The sequence below is a fragment of the Xiphias gladius genome, chromosome 10, assembly GCF_016859285.1.
Source record: "Xiphias gladius isolate SHS-SW01 ecotype Sanya breed wild chromosome 10, ASM1685928v1, whole genome shotgun sequence".
In the NCBI taxonomy this organism is placed as follows: domain Eukaryota; kingdom Metazoa; phylum Chordata; class Actinopteri; order Istiophoriformes; family Xiphiidae; genus Xiphias; species Xiphias gladius.
The window spans coordinates 19,174,035-19,190,205 of record NC_053409.1 but is presented as its reverse complement, the minus strand read 5'-3'; the positions used below and the strand labels follow the sequence as shown (position 1 = coordinate 19,190,205).

The following is a 16,171-nucleotide window of genomic DNA, read 5'->3' as shown; positions in this document are numbered from 1 at the left end:
TCTCTATATTATCATATTGTGAATAATTTGTGCTTTATGGATGAAATCACATTGCCATCCATCAAATATTTATGAGCTATTTTGTATTTTTCTTACCCTAGCTTGATACTGTCTGTCTCATCTTTTACATTTTGGGCATATTTACTGTCAACTCCATTGCAAAATGGTAATAGCATGAAACAAACATGCAGGGATACCAATCCTACCATACTTCTAACTTTTTTTATGCCATGTGTTTGTCAAAGGGAGATCCATGCATATCTTAGATATCCCTCTGGCCTAGTCTTTGACACATCCCTCTACACCTCTCTCTATCGTCCTCTCTCATTTCCTCTCTTCTATCCCTCTGGAGGCTGAGAGCAACAGGGCACATCAGACAGGTTGATCAGAGCAGAACTGCGACTGACAATGTCCTGCTGATAGCCTCTGAAACACACTGAGGTCATGTCAGTGAATGTGGATGTGTTTGTCTGTATCCGCACGAAAGCATGTACACACAGCGGCTTTTAATTGTTTGCAGGCAAGGGTAAAAGTGTACCTGCCAGTTTAGGTGTGTGCATGTATGTATGAGTGTGTTTTTTGTGAGTTTTAGAGTGTGTGTTTTTTACCTCTCCTCTCGGCCGAGCCTCCCTGAGATGAAGGGGAGGAGGAAGATGAAGAGTTGGAGGAGGTTCTTTGCAGCATGGCGTCCAGAGAGAGCTCTGAGCGCCGCAGGTCTGGGTTACTGTAACAGAATGAAAATATTCACTTATTTCTCAGTTCTTGAAAATTATACATTAGAAACATATTTATATAAAACAAATACTGTATATACATTATAGAATTGCAGTGTTTTTATATACTTTAGATAATCCAAACTTCTGCAGTGTAAAAAAAAACAAAAAAAACAGCATTGATGCTGTATGGTGGAATTTCTTGCTTCTGCTCAAATGTCAAATTTTAATCTGATTTAACAGACATAGCAGTCTTTGTAAAAGTAGCACTTGTTCAATGGCATTATATAGTTTTTCAAGTTATACAATGAAATTAAAAGGAATTTATTTAAAAATCACTAAAAAACACAAGAGAATTTTTATAGTTAAAAAGAATAACTCCTATCAAACCAGAAAGTGGCTTAAAGGATGATTGAGACTATAAAGGTGACTTTAGATGTTTAGTTTAGACTTCAGATGTGCACAGTCTGCTAATATGAGCTTTACCTGGCTCGTATGAGCTGAGAACCTGTGCGAGGGCCCAGACCCAATCCTCCATTAGGGGAATTCTTCCTGACCAAGGCTGGGGAGATGGAAGTGGTCCTCTGGGGGACCTGGACATGCACAAATACACATAGAAGGTCACCATTGCTTGTATAGCTTGGCTGTTTAATCCCCTAGCAAGGAGTTCAGAATTAGTATCCATGATGTGTTTTTAATTTTGACATCAGTAATATATCCCTGTGGTGGTGTGGCAAAACAAAAATAACATTCACATTTAATTATGGGCGGTGACGCTCTACATACTCAATAAAAAAATGTTGATTGGCTTGTAGTGATACAACTGTCCTGGTTAACAATGCCAACAAAGTAAACTAAAATAAAGTCAAGATGTGGCAAGTGAAGCATTTCACCTCCTCAACAGTTTAGGCAGCATTTTCAAATTCTGCAAAAGCTGAATAAATCCTTGCAAACATGAGCCTTCTTGCTGTAATTTCAACATAATTTCAGTTACCTCCTTGGAGTAGAGGGATAACATGGTGTGTAAACTCATACCTTACAGCTTCAAATTTAACCAAACAAATAAGAAAAATGGATTTAATCAAATCAGCACTGGAATATGATCAGCAGTATTTGATGATGAGGCTTGTCTATATCTTAATGTTTTTTATCTGTAGCATGCTTTCATAAATGACTTAAGGACATAAAATGATTTAAGTGCACACAAAAGAACACTAAACTACATGTCTAAAGATATAAAAAATGTAAAACTAATAATGAATACATATATCAGTGCATCATATAAAAAAATATTTCTCAGAACAAATATGAAACCACTACTTTTCGACTAACAAGTAGGAAGGTAAAATAATAAATAAACAATATATCTGGTGAATTAATTTTTCAAAAAGTAGTAAAATACTACAAAGATCCACCTTTCTGATTGTGATAGTCTGACCTTTGGTGGAATGTCCTCCTCTCTCAGCCAGGCAGTCCTGTCCCGATCCCTGTCTCTTTCCCGTTCCTCCCTGCCGGTGATGCGCAGCGGGGGTCCGGGGGTGTCAGAAGTGGGGTCTGAGTTCTGTCGGGGCATCTCAGGCCTTGGGGACCCCACAGTGACGCCCTCACTCAGCGCTGAACCCGCTTGGTCCTGCAGAGACTGAGAACCGGACATAGAGCTGGAGTGGGTCTTCACTGGAACCAGGTGAGCCATCTGAGGGGCCGAGAGAGAAAAGAAGAGGGCAACATGAAGGGAACGAGTCGGGTGGATTGGAGCGGGTTGAGCATGGCGAAGATAGAGATGAGGAGGTATGGGGAAAAGAGGGATTAAAGGAGGGAAAGAAAGATGGAACAGTGTTCAAAGGTGTATGGTTTGGAGAAAGGAAACAAGAAAAACGTTCAGGAAGAAGATGGGAAGGATGGAGGGGAAAAGTAGCAGTAGAGAGAGAGCCAGTCGATTGGGAAAGAAAATAAAGATGAAGATAGCAAAAGATGAAGAAGGGAGGGAGGAAAAAAAAAAGAGATAGCAAAAGAGAGGAAGAAAGTAGGAATTACAGGAGATTATTTAAAAGGGGAAAATGGAGATTTGCAAGGAAGAAAGAACAATGGTAGAAAATGGATAAAGATGAAGAACAAGAGATAAAAAAGGAAAGACAGAAAGGAGGGAGACAAAAAATGAAAGAGAGAGAGATTGACTTATATGGTGGCATGAACTTCTAAAGGAAAGGCACAAGGTGGTTCATGATTTTTTGTAAATACTGGAAACACACTTGGAACTAACTAAATACCTCACTAGGAAACACAAAACGCTCACATGCCTCCTTTTTCACACACATACACATACACACACACCTGTGGTTCGATGGAGCGGTGGATGGGTGGGGTGCGGGCGGGCTGCATGCCCCCGCTGCTGAAGGACTCGGAGCGGGGAGGGAGGGAGGGGTCGGAGATGCGGTTCGACACTTTGTGCTGCAGCGCTGGGGAGCTCTGTCTGTTCAGCTTAGATCGCTCCTCCACCTGGGACAGGTCATATACCACTGTCACTCACAGCCCAGCACTCAGCACAACCAATCACCATGCTTGACCCACAGTGGGTGTAGCCCCTGCACCCCATACATCCCTACAAGCCACCAGACAATCTTATAATCACTCAGCTCTGTGGGACAACCACAATGTCGAATGTAAATGACCTGACTGAATGTTAAGGTAAAATAAATTTTTGAGTGTGTTTCCTTACATTGCACATTGCATTTTCCTTCATCTCTGAATCTGTTTTCATATTTATTCATTTGGTAGTCATTTTACATTTATTCATTGGCCAGACGCTTTTGTCCAAAGCAACACACTAACAGGGGACAATCCAGGCCACAGTACCACAAGTGCCACAAGGCTTGAAGGTAAATTAAGTAATGTATAAATGCCTAGCAGAATTTTTAAACTCATGACACAAACTGTTGTGCTGAGCACATCTCTGAAGAATTACACAATAAAGGCAAATCCAGACTTTCACACAAACACTTGTCAAAAGAATATCTAAATACTAAACTGGCAGATTTGAGGGTGCCAATGTGGAACACGATGTTCTGGTTGTAGATTTGGCTCTTTGTCTACTACCATCTGTCATTAGAATCTCATCTTTGTTTTTCCCATCTGTTTATGAATGTGTGTCTCCATGTTCCACATACAGTTGAGGAGTAAGTATGTCTGATGGCTGTGGGGAAAGGTCAAGAATTATCTCTAATCCCCCTTAGTAGACACCACATTCAACCAAAATCATGCATTTGAGTACGTGCGAAGGGAGTGTGCACACATACAAAATCATGTTTGACTGTTTGTGTACATAAGCATGTGAGTGACTATTTAACCAACTTTTGGGAGTGCGCATGTGCCTCAAAACCAACGCGCACTGAATATCTGTGTGTGAGGAAGGCAGAAAGCTCCTCTTGCTAGTGTAATCAGATTATCAGATTATCTGATGTGCAGCGAGAGAAGGCTCCGAGGAATCCTCCTAGCTGTCTGAATTACACTTTCCACTCTAGACAATCTACTGTACAGTCCATGGAGGGTTGAGTCATGGCCTAGCAGGGCATAGTGTCAATAGCCCCCGGGTAAACATGCATGTGCAATGAGAACTAGGCCCTTTGTAGGCTTTCTGTAATGCCACATGAGCTCATAATCTAGTAGGATTATTCAAGATTATGACTTGGGTCAGAAGAACTATGCCATACTGTGTCATTCCTCAAATCTTTGTTAGTTACCTGCTAGGCAGTCAACTACAATGAGGCAACTATAACATCTATTGGAGCAGAAAAGTTCCCAAATACTTTGTTAGTTGTTCATATGAGAACAACAAAGTACAAAGAAACCAATGGAAAAGAAACATTTGGCGATTCAGGAGAAGTACTGCTGTGATCAAAGTGGAGTTTGATCTGTGGACCAAGGTTAGCATAAAAATCAACTGACCTACAAGAGATAGAGAAATTACTATTAGCAGATCCCTTTACCGGAGAAAAACCTTTTGGGTAGTGCTGCTTAAATGCTTATTTTGTATGTATCAAGTGTTTGGGTTTGTCACAAGTCTACTACCCAAAAGCTCTTTCTGCTATGGCAGAGATTCTAAGAGAGAAAAACAGAGCATCGGAGGAAGTTATTAATGATCCCAACTGCATCTACACTAAGAAAAGACACAGAAAAAGATGAGGAAGGAGAGCACATTGAGTACAAACGGCATCCACTGAGGAACCAGGTTTATTAGAAGGATCCCATCACCAATTGGCCAGCACCCATCACCAAGCCAGGATTTAACTGACTGGTTGACTAACCTAAAGGGAAGTTGGTATTGGTGGGTTTCCCCGATGACATAGACACCAGTATGTCTAGAAGCTGGCTCACCATGGTGCATTGTGGGGCACGGGGTTATGAGGGTCACAAGGGGACTGGCAGGGTGTGGGGTTGAGGCAGGGTTGTGGTTAACTAAGCTACCTATGAATCAGGATGATATTAGACGGTCCTTTGATATCGGCACCTCTCCTCTGGATTTCAGTCCCAGTATATATTTTCAGTATAAAAAGAAAGAATTCCAGCTCTATAGAAATAAATGTAGATATATTTACAAATCTTAATGTACATCGTGTGTGCGTGTGTATACATGTACAATAGGTATATATATGCGCTTGTAGTTGTGTCTTTGTGAGGACTAATTTGACTAATTTGACTGTTGGGATATTTCTGAAAAGTGTATGTACCAAAACAGTTAAGGTTGCCATTCAACTTGTAGTTAGGGTTAGGGCTTACGGAATGCACTATTTCAATCACAACTATAGAAGTAAAAACATGTGTGTGTGTGTGTGTGTGTGTGTGTGTGTGTGTGTGTGTTCTTATGTACTTTGTAGAAGGGTCTAGCACTCTGTTCCCACAGATCTGATGCAGATCTGGGTCTGGGATCCAAAGGGAGAGCCATACGGGGTGCATTGAGGAGAACAGGCAGGGGGGATGAGGAAGGGAAGGGAGGCTTGGTTGGGCAAGAGGAGGTTGTTGTGGAAAGATGGAGAAGATTCATGATCTATGTAGTTATCACGTCGGTCAGGAAAATATGGAGGGGAAATGGGACTGAAGGACCATGAGTCTGACGACATAGATGGCGAGCGTGAGGTTTGTGGAGAGGTGCGAGGAGAAAGGCCCAACCAAGGAAGTGGAGAGGTTGGAGAGCTGAATGCCAAGTGCTCATAGGAGCAACTGCTCATTAGATTGCTCTCAGCCAGTTTGTGTGTGTCTGCTGGGGCAGAAGCACTGAGGTTACACATACTGTGGGAGGTATCTCTAATTGCATCCTGCCTGTAACTCCCACCTCTTTTGTCTGTATGAGAGGTTTGGAAAAGGAAGTGATTCTTATCAGGGATTTGAAGAAGATTGCCACTGTTGGAGATAGGTAAGTAGGAGCTCCTTTGTCTAGGTAGAGCGCAGCTTTCAGTTAAGGAATGATAGAGGGTGTCAGTTGAGTCAAAAGCTGTGAACTCCCAGTCCGAGGGGAGTATAAGGCTCTCGTTGTCGACAACTTGCCTTATCTCTTTCTGCAACCCTCCCTGATATTTGGGTTCTATATCTACATCTATTCTACGGCAGGGTGAGAGCGACCTGCCACGATGAGGGCCACTAACCAGTTTGACAGCAGGGTTGGAGTCATGGTTTGATCCAGACTGGGGTTTCTGGACCAATCCTGGGGACTGAGGACGAGGTTGAAGGGCCTTAAACTTTAGGTCTGGAGGCATTAGCCTCTGGATGGCTCCCTGACTGGGGGCAGAGATAGACCTGTCTCTAGGTTTCTCTTTCTGATTACTGTGCCCCAGAGGATACGGAATGGGTAGTGGATTAGACTGGCTGACTGGCCCTTGACTAGAACGCTCTTTATGGCTCTTACTAGAAACCTTACTGGGTCCTTGGCCAGCAATCTGGTTGTTTTCCTGGATGGGCCCCGGGCTGCAGCTCCTCTGACTGAGTTTTTGAGCCCTAAACTCTCTGACCTGCTGACTTATCTCCTGCGTCAGCCCCGGATCTAGGGATTCCCCAGGGTCTAGTGAAATATGGATATGGGGGAGGTGGGTGGAGAGGAGCTGGGCACCATGGGACGGGGTTCGCCTAGGGGCCTGAGCTCTGGGTTGGCCTTGAGAGCCAGAGGATGAAGCTGGTTGGTTGAATGACTGGTGATGTCGTAGGTGGGAGCGGGGTGGGTTACCGTGAGCATGCTGCTGCTTCGGGACCTAGGAGTCAGAGTCAGAGGAGGGTAAGCAACATAACAAACACACACAAAGCAGACATCACAGTATCAAAGCAGCAGCGTCATTTTTCAAGACAAAAAAATAATATTTTCAAAGTGGGATCCCCCACCATTCTTCCCCAGTTTCTTTACAGGACCACTGCTTCTCGTAAGACCTGTTGAATTAGATATTAACAACACAAAAAGGCCCCTGGGTACATATAATGTAAATGAGCAGTCCAAAATATTTTCTTTTCCCCGTTCAAGAAAAAATAACTTGTCACATTTTCAGATCTGCGTGCATGTTTTTGTATGGCATACATGTTGGGGCTTACCTCTTTAGCCCAGGCAGGCTTGTCATTAGGATTGATGACATCTTTGTAGTGGTAAAGCTGTTTCTTCTCTGCTTGCCTTCCCTCCTGCTGCTGCTGCTGTTGTTGCTGCTGCTGCTGTTGTAGAGACACTAGGTAGGCTCTCTCCTGCTGGAGCTGCCTCTGTAGCCGCTCCGCCTGCCGCTGCTCCTCTATCTGCTTACGCTTGTACTCCTGGAGTGAGAAAGAGAGAGTGGGTATGGGAGGGAGGACAGAGATGAGAGAAGAGTATGGGAAACAGAAAGCAAATGAGTGATGGTATAGGAGAAAAGAGAGGAAGAAAGGTTATGAGGAGGGAAGAGAGGGTGAGGAAGAGAAGGTAGCGAGTAACAAATAGGAAGTCACATATCAACACTAAAACAGGTAAGTTATTGTTACTCAGTTTTCAAACCACTGATGAGATGGGTTGAAAATTAGTGAGAAAATTAGTAGTCGCAAATAATTCTTAGTATTTATTATAGCTTGCCAGATGTGTGGATTTTACTGCCTCGGTATAATTTGAATTATCACCCATAATGGGAAGCTGGCATTGCAAATTAAAAAACATAACAAACTAAACTGACATTATCTCTCAATTTTTAAGTTTTGTGTTTATATTTGCAAATTATACATATCCCTTTCACAGCTCATTCAGAACAGACAAACGGAAATACAGACAACTGGGATAGCGGATATGGAACATGAACACGCACTTTTCACAATTATGATCACAACTGTAAGCCCGATGATGGTCAGATAAAAGATGATACCAGACATAAGGCCAAAGGAGGGGAAGGTAGGAACTGATGGGAGGAATGGAACTAGGATGGGTGGGTAGAATGAGGGGAAGGGAAAGACACCTTTTTTGGGCTACAAAACATCCCTTGGTTTTCGGTGTTTGGAGTCATTCCTGTGGCTTCTGGAATTTTTTATGGGTTGGATCTCAAAAGGTTTTCTTGCATGCTGAATACTTTTTTCTTTAAAAAGATGCAGGGAGTGGTGGACAAATACTACAAGACTTACTGTGGAATTCCTTGCACTAATAAAGCACAAAACTGTTGCCCTAGACAAGACTAGGACACTATAAAAAAACCCTCTGGAAAACAACAATGTCCTATTTTCTCTAGAATGTTCTCACTTTGTGTGGGCCAACATGATTGGGGCTGACAAAACTGTTTTTCTGCACCCCCTGGGGAATCGTTTGAGATCCAGCCAACTTAATGGTTCTGTACATGCAATCAGTGATCTGAATAATTTTAACGCAGACATTAGAGATAAGTAATACATTTTTTTAAGCCTCATGTTTTTCTCAAATCTGTAGCTAACAGGCTGAGTGACTCAGACTGAATTCTCTCACAGTCAGTTCCTCTGTAGAACTGCCACTCGGGTGCATGCAGTGGGGATAGGGGGCCACACAGCACAGATGGGGAGCGGTAGTAGAACATGGGAGGGCTATGGTTACCAGCAGTAATGCCTGTTCCTGTAGTAGCTGCTGCTGGAGAATCTCTAACTGCCTCTGTTCCTCTTCCAGCTGTCTACGGATATATTCCTGAGCCGCATGACGGAACAAGGACATAGAAATAGATTGAGAGAAAAATCAGGAAATCTGAACATCTAAACACAGACAAAGAGAGAGAAAGATAGAGATAGTAAGAGAAATAAAGAAGATAATCTCCTGAGGTGGCTGTGAATGAGGAGAGAAGATGAGAGTCAGAAGCGAAGATCAAGCGAAGAGGATTCTTATTCTCCAACAACTGCAATGTGCTACAAAGAAAAAATGACAAAGAGACAGAGAAAAAACAAGGTTTGAAGATATATTTCTAAAGCATGGGAGGAGAGCAACAGAGCGATGAAGAGGGAGCGGAACAGACAAAAAAATACGCACCAGAACAGCAGGAAGTTCATTGAGAGGACATTGTTAGAAGAAAGCAAGATGTCAGAGGAAAGATACAGAACAATCAAACTACATATAGAAGGATCCTACAGTAGAAAAAGGATCCTAAAAAGAGAAAATGGCCTCAGAAAAACATTTGATGTTTAGATCTCTAAGGTTAAGGTCTCTGAGTTTCTGGTCTGTCTGTATTATAATGGGACCCTAATATTCTCATTGTGTTTACTTTCTAAAAAGGGCCTAAGCTAAAGCTCAATGGGAAGAGCCTATCCATTTCTGTAAATAACCGTCAATGAAGTCTCGACCTCCACTACATAATGTTAACTGATGACAGATAAGAAACAGATCTGACACAGTTAAAGATTAAGAGTGAAAGAAAAATGAACTGGGATCACGTGAGATAAGGAAATACTCAAAGAGAAAGCAAAAACCAACCGACACAGAGGGACAAAGAGTCGACAAAGTGAAAGAAATTGTTCATGTTGTCTGCCAACTGAGAGCGACTCAGGGGCTGGTTTCCATCAAGGTTTCATGCAAAGTCGGATGTAGCATATTAAACCTACTGAAAACATCAGTTCTGCTCAGTACTTCAAAAAATGTCTGCTCACGCTTAATAGACATTTATCTTTTATCTGTATTAGAGTATGCTTTGAGCAAATCTGGAAAGGCATTTGTTGATTAAATAATTTTAAAAATTACTTTAATGTTATTGCACAATAATTCAACTACTCAACAGTGGGGTTGGATATTCTGAATGACCATAAAATATTGGACCTATCAGGAGTGTCATACCCATTTGCTCTCTCATATAGCTAATATTACCGAGTGCATTTCTTTGGTGTCTCAGGGAACATGAAATATTGCAAACATTGGCTGACACTAAGAAACAATAACAACAATTTCAAATTAATCAGCTCTTTAAATATTCATTCATTTCACTTCTGGATGAGTATTTTTAAATTCAGGGTGTCAGTTTATTTGCTTTAGGCCAAATGATAGAGACACGTCTTTTTCCGTTGGATTTTTTTTAAGATGTTGCAGTGAGATCTGATTAGCAGGTAGACTGAAATATGGCTAACAAAAGATGGCAGCAATCAGATAGAAATGGTATCCTAAATCCTTAAATCCTTTGCATGCAAGATCCAGGAGCTAAAAAGAAGAAAGTGACCTAACAACTAATGGGGATTTGACCATGGGCAGAGATAAACAAAGCATACTGTTGTGCAGCTGTACCATCGGATTAAAAATGTCCAAGCTCAGCGCATCTGAATCTGAAATCCTGAAAAAAAAAACATTAGAAAAATATGTCGCTGATGCAATTTAAGGAGACAAGTAAAACTAGAATGACTCAGGAAGCAAGATCAAGAGACAGAACAACAACAGAGTTTAAGGGGCAAATGAGGGACTTTGGAGTTGAGTCATCATCATGGCGCACATTTCTGTAGCATCATACTGCTGATCTACATATGTGTGTTTTAATAATGGCGGCTGTACAAACCTGCTCTCTCTCGGCATGCCTCCTCTCCTCCTCTCTGCGGAGCTGCTCCATTTCCTCGTAGCGCCTCCTCTGTTCCCTCTCATGCTGCTTCCTCAGCTCACGTTCTCGCTGCTGCTGCTGTCAGGAGAAGAGAAGCACAAGAAGATTCAGGATCGCTGCACTGCATACGCTGGATTGTCTTTTTCAACACAAATCAAGAAATGAAGTCAAATCTAGTCTCAGCAGGTTCTCATACAAATGCTGAAAATTTGATATGCAAGCTTATTTGATGTTTTTTTGTATGATTACTTTTTTTTACTCAACTTCATACCTTGCACAATGGGTCCTGGCTTAGGTTTTTTCTTAAAATTGAAAGAGTTGTAATACAACATTCACACAAGATACAAATATAAAAACATATGCATTCACACTTTCACGCATTTGCCCACACACAAAACACACACTTAGCGCTGAGTGGAGGGGTCATGTTAGTTGAGTCGAGTCATGGTGCTTAACCGTGCGTTGGGAGGCAAACCCTGGTGGGAACCCAGAGAGAGCGCACAGATTATGGGCTAAGGATTTCCTTCTGTAAGCCTGCTCCCTGGAACTAAAAGAGGGACTCTGGGGAAAGGCTCTGTTTCTGTGTGTGTGTGTGTGTGTGTGTGGGGGGGTGTCTTTCTGTCTCTGTACCGCACTCTCTCTTTCTTTCTCTCTCGCACAGCCTCTACCAAATGGTGAATGTAATAATTTTTAAATTTGAAAAGCCAGAACTGGGGCAAAATAGGTCTTAATATGCTTCACAGATGACAGTATGGAGAGTGCTTCCATTGGCTCTTGGTGTTTGAAGGTACTGAGAACAGTTGAATTAGATAAAAGTTATTTTCAAATGATCACTGATACTTTTCTGTGACTAATGAATGATCCTCTTTGGAGTAATCTCAATAGGCATATTTGTGCTGTCCATGCTAAAAACCTACTGTATATACTTATGTAAGTTTTCTATGTAAGCTGCTGTGGATAAGTGCTTTCACCTAGGTCAAACGTCATGGCTCATGTCTGCCCTTTAACCTCCTCCCGTTTACCTCCTCCAGCCGCCTCCTCTGCTCCTTCTGCTCCTCGATGCGTTTCTGTCTCTCAGCCAACAGCAAGCGCTTGTGCTCCTCATTCTGCTGTTGCTCCAGATGCTGCCGCCGCTGCGCCTCCGAACGCTCCTTATTGGCCAGCTGGAGGCGCAGGAAGTCCCGCCTCAGGGTTGACTCCCCAGGGATGTTGATGATGGAGCTGAGAATGGGACCAGTGATAATGCGGGACGATTTTGAGCTAGTGAACAGATGTCAAATGTGTTTATCATTTGTAAGTTTGTGAGGATGCTGACCTTGGTTCGCCCATTTCTCTATCTTCATCCTCCTCTTCACTGCCACTGTACTCATACTCTGTCTCATCTGAAGGGGAGAGAGAGGACAAAGAGGGAGAGATAAAGAGAAAGGAAAGAATTAAAAGAATAAGAGAGAGCACAGCCATTCCACTTTACCATTTGCATTTTTCACCTGAACTACTTTTGTTCATTACTAAACTGCTCACGATTTTGGCATTCCCACTCCAAATCCTCACTCCTTCAAGGCACTTTCTTTTAGCCGCTATGTATAAGAGAATAAATTGTAATTTTACTGTGTGTAGCGAGGTGGAGAACATTAGCTCGGAGCTCTCTCATTCAAATGGGGCTTAAAGCATACTGGTTGTAGAAGCGGCCAAGCTCTTCCTGAGACACATCTGCACAGACTTGTCCCCCGAATGTGAAAAAGTGACAGCTAGAGAAATGTCTCGTCTCCATGATGACAACCCATTTCTATAGATCATCATGACGTCCACCCTGCCGTGTGTTGTTTCTTGAAGCAGTTAATGTGGTTCTTACTGGCGCATTTCCGTGTGCGAGTGTCAGTTGGTGTGACATGGCGGAGTACGATGGAAGTCTGTCACTTTTATTACTCGCCTAGCTGAAAACCAATGTGATGACACGTGTGTGAGAATTAGCATCTGTGTGTATACCTGAAGGTCTATTACACCTCACACGCTTATGTGTGTATCTGTGAAAGAGCACTTCAACCACACGCTACATGTAATGCGTGGGCTTGCTGCCCTTTCAAATTATAATCCTGGAGATTTTAATGAAATCAAACCCTGTTTTTGATACCATTTATGGTCTGCAGTCATTAATTAAAAAGTTATTGTACTTGTAATTAGATTTTGTAATTACCTCTCTATATATAAGTTTTCAGTGATAGTGGCAGAGAGCATTATAACTGTAGGATTGAAACTGCCATCGCATGCATGATGGATTTACCGGAAACAAAACATGTATGTAATTGGTTTTTAATTTTATCTAAGTCATATCGGCCTCTCTGTACCCTGTTCACTCACCTACAGCTGTATCACAGCTGTATCAAGTTAATGCTAATGCAAACCAAACTGCCTCTTTTTACTGCTGCTGGTTCACACTAAAAACATTCAACTGACAACATGGTGTGGTTTTCACAGTTAAACAGTTACAGTAATCACAATGTATTTGTCACAGAGGTCTGTGCTGACAGCGATCCTTCATCAAACATACATCTACGGAACAAGACAATCACAGATAAGATTTAAATACTGCAGAGGGTAATGAAACAAGACAGGGCAGCCACAGTGAGTTGTTAAATGCGGAGTTGCAGGCGACAGGCTGCACACCTCCACCTTCTTAGCAAGGTAACCAACTCCTTACTGTGCCCTGTTGTTTTGTGGAAAAATAGTCGCACCGTGTACCACATGAAATCAAATCGCAGAACACTAAAAAGTAAATTATTGAGTGACTTCATTAAACACAAACTACTTTTAGTGAAAAGAAGTTTGTCCCTAATGGTCTTAGAAGTGACTTTTAGGGTCACATAATCAAAAGAAACATTTTGAGTAGGAAACAGTAATATGATATAATTTTTGTGATTTAAAGAATTATCATTGCAATTACTGTATACATAGAGGAAACTCCTTTTAATGTCAGATTGCTCCTGCAAGCTGCCATCTATCAAGCGTAACTACTTTAGCGCAACTGTTGCTCCACCTGCCATGTTCGTAAATCTATGTGTACATGTGTGTTTAAATCCATGCGTGCACATGTCTACAGCACATGTTCTCCCTCACCCCTCTCTCCCCTCTTCTTCTTGGTGCGGTCGATGTGGTCCTTCAGCTGGATGCGGACCTGCCTCTCGTTGGGAAGGTCTCTGATGAATGGGTGTTTGAGGAGCTGCTCTGTGCTGGGTCTCTGGCTGTGGCTCTTCACCAGACAGCTCTCTATGAATGACTGGAACTTCTTTGACCTGAAACCACACATACATCAGCAGACAGACAAATGGAAAACCTATAAATTAATATATACAGATTATGTATAAATTAGATATAAATACTATAATTGTGCATATATGATATGAATGACAGCGATTAATCAATATCCAATAACAAATGAACCTTTTTTGCAGATATTTTTAACTTCATGTGAAGATACTTTTTCTTGTAAGGACAGATTGTGTAACATTAACGCTTGATTTTGAGCTTTTGCAATAATCGACACAAAATATCAGTAAAAAAAATATTTCCAAGAGAAAGTTAAAAGTTACGCCCATCAAGGAATCTCTAGGCTGTTATTACCCCAACATTTATCTTTATATAAACTACACACAAATGCTCAGTAGCATTATTTCAAATCTACTTATATGTCGCTATCAATTGTGAAATATGCAACACAATTATCAAGATACACACTCACCACTTCTTTGACTTGAGTCTGGGGGCAGGGTTGCGTGGGATCAGGAAGAGGGCTCTCATTGGGTGCATGTCACACAGCGCTAAAGAGTCAGATATCATAGTTACCAAACACAGGTCTGTTAGGGTGAATGTTTCTAGCTAATTGTACTAAACATTATCATGGCATATAATCAAAGCCAGCTGGAGTTAGCCCTCACTTGGAAATTGTTTTTAACTTTACTTGGATGGGGAAAAAACAAGTCCTGCTGTCTCTAATCATAAAGACTGTGTGCAAGCACCTCTAGGAATAAGATAATGAATCGACGACAGATAAAACACTGGTGTTTTTTTCTAACGAATTTGGGAAGCAGCCCAGCACTTTGACAACCAATTTTAACCACTCCTTGGCCTTCATTAAAATTATGGCTTAGATGAGTTGCATTGGCCTGGATTGAAAAATTATCTGTCTCCTGATTATAGTGATCTACTGTAGTAGCACTAAGAAATGATTTATAGCTGAAGTGTGGGTTATTGACTGCATACGTACGTGGTGCTCCTTCAGCCATCTCTATTGCTGTGATCCCCAGTGACCATAAATCACTCTGCAATGGAATAGACACAGTGCATAAATACTCAAGATGATAAAAAAAGGCAGAGACAGACATCTTCAGATGAAAGGAGGTTGCTGAAGCACCTTGAAGTCGTATGTGGCGTCAGGGTTTTCGTCACAAGCAATGACCTCTGGTGCCATCCAATATGGTGTCCCAATAAATGTGTTTCTCCTTCCGACTGTCCTGTCCAACTGGGCCGAAACACCAAAGTCCACTACGGGGCAAACAAACAATCACACACAAAAAATTTTGGGTTATCCAGTGCAGTTTACTTGAATGTATGTTTCTGTCTTCACTGTGTGGGCTTGTTTGTGTATGTGCGCTGATGCACAAGCATACCAGTGGCCTTTAGTGAATTCCATAATGGACTCTAAACAGGAACGTATTACCCGACCTGCAAGAGCTTTCCCGATTTACAAACACACACACACACACTTTATAATCCCCTCCCCAGTGGGCTTTAGGGGGAGAGCGAGAGAGAGAGAGAGAGAGAGAGCGAGAAAGAGTCCCTTCTTTAGCAGTTTGTACCATGAACAGTGGCAGAGCTACAGAGAGATGAGTAGGCTGATATTCAGCATAAAAGAAGAAAGAAAAGTCTCACACTCACTCACACAAGCACACACACACACACACACACACACACACACACACACACACACACACACACACACACACACACACACACACCTCTGACCCATCTGAAACTTTATACCTCCTACCGCTCTCCCAATCCTGAAGCCGTTTTATCAAATGGGGTTGGATGACAGACTGACCTAGTTTGACCTCTGCGTTCTCAGTCAGCAATACATTCTGTCCCTTGATGTCTCTGTGGATGACCTTGTGCTGATGGAGATGAGTCAGACCCTGCAGACAGCGACAGAGACACACCATGAAGGAACACCACTGCAGCAATGAGCCAAGTCATGATCATTATTATTATTTTTATTATATAAGTGAGTCTCCTTGTGTCGGACTCGCAGCTCTAGGGTTGCTACTGTGTAGCTGACCTTGACGTCTGACCCCCCTGTGCAGGCCTGGTGAGCAAAAAGAGCCTTCCTTACAGGGAAAATTCTTTGTGCGATAGCAGCAGTAATAGCAGCAGTAGTAGAAGTGCTATCGTAGG

General features: G+C 42.1%; 1 protein-coding gene across 1 annotated transcript in view; it reads right to left on the bottom strand.

Moving 5' to 3' along the window:
* The window catches only part of tnika (TRAF2 and NCK interacting kinase a), a 61,152-nt gene that overhangs the window by 11,668 nt on the left and 33,313 nt on the right, over nt 1-16,171 (bottom strand). Inside the window, exons 6-19 of the mRNA XM_040136728.1 lie at nt 15,822-15,912; nt 15,132-15,262; nt 14,985-15,039; nt 14,460-14,538; nt 13,838-14,013; nt 12,039-12,105; nt 11,746-11,944; nt 10,685-10,801; nt 7,281-7,490; nt 6,350-6,949; nt 3,045-3,209; nt 2,152-2,406; nt 1,200-1,306; nt 609-724 (exon numbers count right to left, since the gene is read on the bottom strand). Coding sequence (XP_039992662.1) covers nt 609-724; nt 1,200-1,306; nt 2,152-2,406; nt 3,045-3,209; nt 6,350-6,949; nt 7,281-7,490; nt 10,685-10,801; nt 11,746-11,944; nt 12,039-12,105; nt 13,838-14,013; nt 14,460-14,538; nt 14,985-15,039; nt 15,132-15,262; nt 15,822-15,912 — 2,368 coding nt within the window. The remainder of the gene's footprint in view (nt 1-608; nt 725-1,199; nt 1,307-2,151; nt 2,407-3,044; nt 3,210-6,349; nt 6,950-7,280; nt 7,491-10,684; nt 10,802-11,745; nt 11,945-12,038; nt 12,106-13,837; nt 14,014-14,459; nt 14,539-14,984; nt 15,040-15,131; nt 15,263-15,821; nt 15,913-16,171) is intronic.